The 8,638-nt window shown below is 38.4% G+C and overlaps 2 protein-coding genes across 2 annotated transcripts in view; both read right to left on the bottom strand.

Annotated features, from left to right (window-relative positions):
• The window catches only part of flnbb (filamin B b), a 22,402-nt gene extending 17,391 nt beyond the window's left edge, over nucleotides 1–5,011 (bottom strand). The window contains exons 1-4 of the mRNA XM_016464948.1: nucleotides 4,699–5,011; nucleotides 3,087–3,335; nucleotides 2,847–2,944; nucleotides 2,612–2,729 (exon numbers count right to left, since the gene is read on the bottom strand). Coding sequence (XP_016320434.1) covers nucleotides 2,612–2,729; nucleotides 2,847–2,944; nucleotides 3,087–3,335; nucleotides 4,699–5,011 — 778 coding nt within the window. The remainder of the gene's footprint in view (nucleotides 1–2,611; nucleotides 2,730–2,846; nucleotides 2,945–3,086; nucleotides 3,336–4,698) is intronic.
• Nucleotides 5,012–7,150: 2,139 nt separating this feature from the next.
• The window catches only part of LOC107671936 (sarcolemmal membrane-associated protein-like), a 12,024-nt gene continuing 10,536 nt past the window's right edge, over nucleotides 7,151–8,638 (bottom strand). Inside the window, exon 8 of the mRNA XM_016464949.1 lies at nucleotides 7,151–7,624. Coding sequence (XP_016320435.1) covers nucleotides 7,544–7,624 — 81 coding nt within the window. The 3' untranslated portion in view covers nucleotides 7,151–7,543. The remainder of the gene's footprint in view (nucleotides 7,625–8,638) is intronic.

Below are 8,638 nucleotides of genomic sequence, written 5' to 3' on the forward strand. Positions count from 1 at the left end.
AGTGCACATCCGAAGCACACGGACAGAAAGCGGCTGTCACAGCATGTGAGTACTAAACTAAGTTCTCATTCACACATAAATTTACGTTAAAAAAACACATGAGTTACAAAAAACAGTCGGTTATGTCTGTGAAGGTAAGCAGCTGGGAAATAAATTGCATGTTTATTTTAGATCTGTGTGGCAGCAGCAATATACATTAAATAAATGAATAAATCCACTGCTCTCATCTCCTCTGAGGCTGGGACTGTAAATAGTGTTCTGTGCTTGTCTGTGCAGACAATGACAGAACAGTTAGCATGTTTTGCTCAAACTTTCGCCATGGCATTAGAACTAGTACACCGTTGTCGTTTGCGAAAACACAATAACGGCGCCGTGGGTCTAAACTTACAGATTAAGGGGCGGTAATATTATAATGAGATCCCTTTGCCACGTCACAAAGGGAGCGAAATCAGACGCGCTCGTTTTCTCAGACGCTTGCAGAAAAAGGCTTCCCAAAACAAAGTTACTGGGTTAATATTTTTCACGATTCCTTGGTTGGTAGATGCACTGGGGACCTGATTATAGCACTTAAAACCTGGAAAATCAGATTTTCATGATATGTCACCTTTAATAAAAGGTCTAACAGCTGAAAATGCATATCAGAGCAAAAACCAAGCCCCGAGGTAAAAAAAAACTGCCTGTAGAGCTCAGAAATAGGATTGCATCAAGCCACACATCTGGGGAAGAGTTCAGAAAAAATTCTGTTGCATTGAAGGTTCACAGAAGCAAGTAGTCTCCGTTACCCTTAATGAAAGAAGTTTGAAACAACCAGGTCTCTTCCTAGAGCTAGCCTCCTGGCCAAACTGAGCAATTGATGGAGAAGGGCATTGGTTAGACTGATGAACAAGAACCTGATGGTCACTCTAGTTGAGCTCCATGATGATATGTGTAGATAGGAGAAACCTACAGAAGGACAAACATCACTGCAACACACCACCGATCTGGGCTGCGTTTCCCAAAAGCATCGTAAGCTTAAGTATATCATAGACCCATTGAAACCAATGAGCTACGATCAACTTAAGCTTACGATGCTTTTGGGAAACGCAGCCCTGGGCTTTTTGGTGGTGTGGCAAGACTCATTCCTCTCCTCAGTGAAGACATCTGAAAACCCACTTGGAATTTGCAAAAAAGCACCTAAAGGACCCTCAAACTAAGAAATAAAATATTCTGGTGTGATGAACCTCAAATCCAAGCATCACGTTTGGAGGAAACCAGGCACTGCTCATCACCTGCAGAGTACCATCCCAACAGTAAAAAGCGCTGTGGGGCTGTTCTTCAGTGGCAGGGACTGAGGGACTCGTCAGTGTAGAAGAAAAGCTCAATGCACCAAAATATTGAGATAGCCTTAATGAAAACCCAGTCCAGAGCATTCAGAACCTCAGACTGGGCAGAAGGTTTACCTTCCAACAGGACAATGACCCCAAGCACACAGCAAGAGTGGCTTATAGACAACTCTGTGTCTATGTCCTTGAGTGGCCCAGCCAAAGCCTGGGCTTGAACACAATCAAATATTTCTGGAGAAACCTGAAAATGTGCGTCTGCCCCCATCCAACCTGGCAGAGCTTGAGAGGTGAAGAGGTGAGGAGAAGAATGGCAGATAATTGCCAAGTGCTGATGTGCAAAGCTTCATCATACCCAACAACATGAGGCTGTAAAGGCACTTCAGCTAAGTACTGAGTTAAGGGTTTGAATACATATGCAATGTACTTATTTCAGTTTTTTTATTTTGAATAAATTTACGAAGTTGTGACAATTCTGTTTTTGCTTTGTCATTATGGTGTATGGAGTGTAGACTGATGTGGAAAAAAAAAGTAATTTAAAGCAGTTTAACATAAGGCAGCAACATAAAACGTGAAAAAACTTTTGCAAGGCACTGTAATCAAATTACAGTTACTTATGAAAATGTTAATTATTACAAAGGAGGTTACATTTGAATATTTTCTGTAAAAAGCTACAGTAGGATATGTTGAATAATATAAATTTGTTGCTTTGCCTGTTTTTGATGTGCTTTTGACTGGTTCTCGTTTGAATTTGCAGTGAACCACATCTGCCAATTACATTAATCCACATTGCTGCTGAAACCTTTAGGCTACAAACCGTCTTGCCACCATGGCGAGTGATAAAAATGTGTTCCAGTATTTAAAAAGTGCTTTCCAGTGCTGTGCTTTAAAATACAATTTTTATAATCTTAATTCAAGTCTGACAGTAATTAGTGTTGAGTACTACTGTAGGTTAACTCTGCATGCATAAAATGTTCGAAAATTATTAACAGTTAAAAACATTCGCTAGAAATTTAGAAAAGTAATCAAAAAGTAATCAGTTACATTACTTTAATAAAGTAATTGAAATAGTTACACTACTTATAACATTTTAAATAAGGTTACTTGTAATCTGTAACCTTTTACATCTGCAAAGTAACCTTCTCAACACTGCGTATCAATGTAACCTGCAGAAAGTTCTCTCATCAACAAATGTTTGATTATCATCATGATGAATCTTTTCCCTCTTGTCTTTTAATTATTAGTGACAAAATCAAAACATTAAACAGCAGGGGGCTTATAATGGGCCCAACCTTTCTTTGGCTTGAGTGGAGCTCCAGGTTTCAGTCTGGCTTTGGGGAAAAGTGAGAGGTATGTCATCACTGACTGCTCATCCACAGCTGGATCAAGAATCTCCTCTGGGGCTATGAGCTTCATAAAGTTAAATATAAAAAAAAGATTCACAAATTGATATGAGCAAATCAACCACTCAGAATGTTGTCAAAATGCAAGTAAAATAACTAGCCAGTCTATTCTGGTTGAACTCACCTGTGGAATTCCAAGCCAATCATCTGCTTGCTGCATGGCTTCTTTAGTGTTACTCACCCGATGCACCGTGTCCCAGCTCTCCCAGTCAGGACACAAGCCTGCACAAACCAGAACAATCATTTCAAGACAAAAACCTTTTTTTTTCCCAACACATCCAAAAAGAAAGAAATCACATGACCACGGGGAGTTTACTATATAAGAATACTATATAAGAGCACTATATAAAAAAACTTGGTTTACCTGGTGCCAGTCCATCCACTAATGCACCGAGGGCCTTGCCATCCTGCCAGTCCTGGCTGAAATTAGTTATGGGCAGCTCAGGGACTTTGTTTTGGATCCATCCCAGAAGCCTCATCTCTGGAGTCAGTTTGGAGACAGAATTGTTTGCCTCATCCTCCCACATCGGGGTGGAGATGGAGTAATGCTGTATCAGGGTCCACACTAGACCCAGGATCAGTTTCAAGTTCCCGTCCACTATGGCCTTACTGTCTGTATGGAGACAGTGAAGGTGTGTCTGTTTGTTCTTTCAATTTAGAGACCTTCACTTGGCGACATAAATTTTATTTAAATACACCAAATGCTTTTTGTCGTTTAGCCATTACATCCAAACAAGAGAGTTCAGCTGGGAACATCGTTCTAGTCCAGGAAACAGCTAATCGACTGAAGTGCCATCCCCAATTTGACACTAGGACACTTTGACCCAAAGACTACCCTTCCTAATTAGGGAAAGGGCCACAGGAATTTATATGAAAAACATGTGGGACCCGCAATTCAACACCTGATAATGTAAGAAATGCTAATGCTTTTCAGACAACAGGCGCAACTTATTGACATTGCAGCTGACCTTCATTAAGAGATAAGTTTAACTATTAGTCATATACGTAGATACAATAAAGATGCTAATCACCAGTGTTATATTATTTACATAGTTAATATTTTGAATTATCTTATTTTTATATTTTCAGTCTTTTTCCATTTTAGTTTATCTTATTCATTTTGTAATTTCTTTGTTTATTTTTTAAATATTTATATTTAGTGTTATTTTTACGTCATTTTTAGTCATTTTGGTACTTCAACTTCAACTTAATTTTAGTCAGTTGCCAAGCAAACATTTCTAATTTCTGAGTTTTTCTATCTCCTATTTACACTTATTTCAGCTTAATTTCAATTAACAAAGAAAATTTTAATAGTTATAGTTAACAATAACAACCCTGCCAATCACCTCATAATTGTAAATGGAAATTAAACAATGTAAAGTGAATGTTTAAAGCTAAATTACTACACCAAATTGAAACCTGATGTTCACCTATATGGTGTAATAGCCTCAGTTGCTGTAAGCCAGAAACATTGTTAACAGCATACAGACAATTATACTTGCTATTTTGTCTAATTAGTATAATTAAAGGTGAATTATGGCTTGTTCATTCTAATTACATGCCTTTAATTTAAGGGGAGTATGAACATGTATTAGCAAGTTAACCCTGTTTATTCATGCAGTAGGTGCCTTGACATACTCAATATGCACTAAATAAAAATAAAAAAATCATGGCACAGTCTCTGTGATGTTACTGCTTACAAAAAAAATTTAAATAAAAGATTTTGAAAACATTGATGACTTTCACTATTCTCTCCAACTCATCTATTATTCTCCTGATATATTTGGTCCGGATCTGTACATATTTTTGAACACCTGACTTTAAAACAGCAGATTGCTTCATTGTGAACTTCAAAACCATTCAGAAACTAGATCCTTAAAATGTTGTACATATGGGTTTAAAGTGACTTGAGAAAACTACTAATAGATTGTTGTGAACACCTTCTTTTGAATGAGTTCAGGCATGTTGTAACTCACCTATAGACACCAACTTAACTTTTTCATGATCCAAAAACTCCAGAGCCACCGAAACATTGTCTAGCTTGAGCTGTCTGAAGGTTGGTCGCGTGTGGTACTTTCTAAACATCCTTTTATGGCTCAGGACCTCCAGCAGCGAGATAAGGATGAGGCCATCGCTCAGATCGAACTTAAGATCGCCGATCTGCAGCTCTACAGATTTCAGGTGTTCGTTGCACCAGCGCGTGAAGGTGTTCTTCTGTATCTTTTTCCACAGTGCATCATCTGCCAGGTTGATTGCAGCTGCAGTAACACTACCTTTAAAGTCACCCATCGTTCTCTCTGATCAGTGTGGAGTCCAAAACCTTTTATACCAAACTGAGAGCTGCAATCTGAGAGCCGTGAAGCATGAAGCTTTCATGTAGCTTCGCTGGTGGTGGGAGTGCCCTACACCCCCCAATTCTGGCCCATAATTATGATTATACAGCGCCTCTGAGAGCTGTTTTTACTCTGACATGAACCGTGTCATCATGCCGCAACCCCACATCGTGCAAAGGAATAATAAAAACAGATTCTAGTTACATCAGTGCTTGAAGAATGTATTTACTAGGAAGACGGGGTCAGAAACAGGATCCTCAGGCCTGGGGAATTCAGCTAATTCCCACCTGCAGCCAGATGAAGGTCTGACATCACTGTTGCTGATAACCTTATTGCTGGTGACGTTACTCTTCATTTACTCCAGAATAAACTGAGCGTATTACTGCCAAAGCTCTTTTGATCGGGGCACGTCCTCGTATTTCCCATGCGGTGTCGAGGAGGGATGACTCATTGGGGCGGACTGCATTACACCATGAAAGCGTGTGCCTTTGGCTGCAGGTTTATGACAAACTTGGTTATGGGGCCATCGATTTGCAAGGGTGCATTTAGGTGCCCAGAATTTGTTTTTGTTTTAATTAGTGTATATTGTAAATCTTAATACTCTGCAAGGTTATTATAGGGCTTGGTATCAATTTCCCAGATTGATTTGATTCGGATTAATTTCAGTTATACGTCCACTTTGCTTACATAGTCTTACAGTAAGAAGTGTAAGGCAGCATTAAAAGAACTGCCTGAGTTACTCATTTCTGGAATCAGACTACACTGACCCCTTGTAAGGTTTTTGACTCACTAAAAAGAACCAGCTCACTTTTGTCTCAAGACTCAGACTAACATTTGCTGTGCTCTGTTTTTGACTCACGAGAAAGAACCGGTTCATCAGTCATTTGTTGTAAAAACCAAGATGAACACTAGTCACACTAAGTGCTGCCAAGTCTTCGGTTTTCATGCAGGTTTTTTTTTGTTTTGTTTTTAAGTCCACGGTTTAAAGCTATCTCTCCATCTTGCCATTTCAAAGTAGAGGAGCCACAACAGAGGGGAAAAACCTAGAAAAAAACCCCGCAATTGTGATAGTTTTCACTAGCAATTGGGCTGTTTATTTCGCAGACCTGGCAACCCTGGTCACACTGCATGTTTTTGATTCACTAAAAAGAACCGGCTCATAACAAGAGACGCTGCGAATCAAACTACAGTGGTCAAATTGTATATTGTGAGGCCAACTGAGAAAAAGATATTTCTTGCTATAAAGATGCCACGTACCATGAAATAACAGAAAACAAATAATGGTCGTTATTGGATTACATGCAATACAGACTGAAAACTCAGATGGACACAATATAATAGCTTTTTCTGTTGTAATATAAACTACACTCTTAAAAATAAAGGTGCTTCAAAAGGTTCTTCAAGCAATGCCATAGAAGAACCATTTTTGGTTCCACAAAGAACCATTTAGTCAAAGGTTCTTTAAAGAACCTTTGACTAAATGGTTCTTTGTGGAACCAAAAATGGTTCTTCTATGGCATCGTGAAGCACCTTTATTTTTAAGAGTGTAACATGAATTAAAAATGAATAAATTAACATTAATCTAAATTAGCAATAAGCAATTTTTTACTGCATATATTAGTTAATGGTACCAAACCTCAACAAACTGACACTATTGTAAAGTTATTAAAATTAAATTCAGCCAATATGCATAAATAAATGTATACAGATTAAACGGGGACTTAATAGGGTTGAACTTCACTTTTGCTTATTTATTGCAATTATCATATCTGTTAGATCGGGTAGTTTTTCTCTGTACAAGTAGTAAACGTAATAAATCATAAACACTATATTATAGGTCTCTTTCGGACACATTAGCGCTCTAATGTCCTAAAAAACAGTGCTTATCATCATCATCATCATCATCATTAATAATGTCAAATCCTTACCACAATAAAGTACAGTGCATAGACTAATCACTAATGGCTTCGTATAAGGTGCAAAGACACATACACATTATATGGCAGATTTAGGCCTTTAAACCACAAAACATATGATCGAGTTAAAACTTAATGGATCTCAATGGTCTTGAATATGTTATTGCAGTGGGCTTTACAATTCTGAATCATTTCTCATGGAAGTGTTCATTCAGGGAGGTATAAACGTTTGTTTTTCTAAGGTTATGTTATATAAGGCAATTCACTAATTGTTTGTTTGGCAAAGCAACAGTGTTCAATAAAATACCTGTTATTAGCCAGATACTTCAAAAAGCAATGCATACAGAACTGGCAATTTAAAAAGAAAATGATATATGGTGCAAATAAGGGAACCTTGTGACATGTTGTTATTCTAAGGCCTTCGATACTTGAGTAAGAAGTTGCATTTAAACACTCGTTACTCAAACTAACACCACACAGACTAAAAGGATACAAATGTCAATACGTTTGAGAAACATTTACTAGGTATGCATGTCATGGTGAATGTGCTTGTTACTGGTTCATCACGTTGTTCATTTTGAGGTCTTTGAAAGCAAATACCCCGTCACGGCAACGGTCACAGCAGCGACGGGCATCCACCTGATCCATTTTCCCTGCAAGAACAAACATACAGATCACATCATCTGTAGTACCGCGTCACCTATCAGAACATGTATACAATCAGGGATGCACATGAGCCGAGACGGGGACACAAAAGTCACAAGGACAGGACGCGGAGAAACTGAGGTAAGGACACACAAGACGAGGACAACAGAAGACGTACGGTGGAGGACAAAGAGAGCCGGGATGCCTCAGAGTTACGCTGGAAAACTACAACATACAAAATGGAGTTGATTTGTTAGAGACACTTGTTAGTGTGCGTCTTATTATACAAAGTGGACCTGTAGTAGGGAAAGAGAAGCATTTTGCGGACGAGCGGACAGTATTTGGTAGCTTAAGCTGAGAGAATTGTTTAGTGGTCATGCATAGCCCTGAGGATGATGGAGGCTTAAGCAGAGGAATGAGACGGGACAGGAGCACTGTGTACCTTTCTACCACAATGGGCCCAAGCACCAATACAGCAAAGCCAGGACAAGGCCGATGGCTACGGCTAGGATGGGCTGCAATAAAGACAGCTAAAGGAGGGAAGGGAGGGATATTACTGAATGAGTGGCTTATGTTTCTGTGCGCTATTATTGGACTGGTGAATTTAACATTAAGATAAGGAAATCAAAAGGTGAAGTGTGTAACTGTTTTATAGTTAAATCTCTTCCCCTTTTCCAGTTCAATGTGCAGAGACAACGCAGATGTTTGTTTGGCTCAACTACAGCTGTGAGTTTGGAATTGTTTGTAGCTTTTATTATGTTGTTTGATTTTTTTTATATTATTTTATACAAATATATTAATAATTTAACTAGAATTAAAACATTACAAGAATCTCATAGACTCTAACAAGAATCTTGTTTTTAAAGGGGTCATATGATACTTTTTTAAAGATCATTATTTTGTGTATTTGGTGTAACAGAATATGTTGACATGCTTTAATGTTTAAAAAACATTATTTTTCAAATACGGTACATTATTGTAGGTCCTCTATGCCCCGCCTCTCTCAAACGCTTCGTTTTCTA

Source organism: Sinocyclocheilus anshuiensis, unplaced genomic scaffold, assembly GCF_001515605.1.
Source record: "Sinocyclocheilus anshuiensis isolate Anshui unplaced genomic scaffold, SAMN03320099.WGS_v1.1 scaffold1053, whole genome shotgun sequence".
NCBI classification, from domain to species: domain Eukaryota; kingdom Metazoa; phylum Chordata; class Actinopteri; order Cypriniformes; family Cyprinidae; genus Sinocyclocheilus; species Sinocyclocheilus anshuiensis.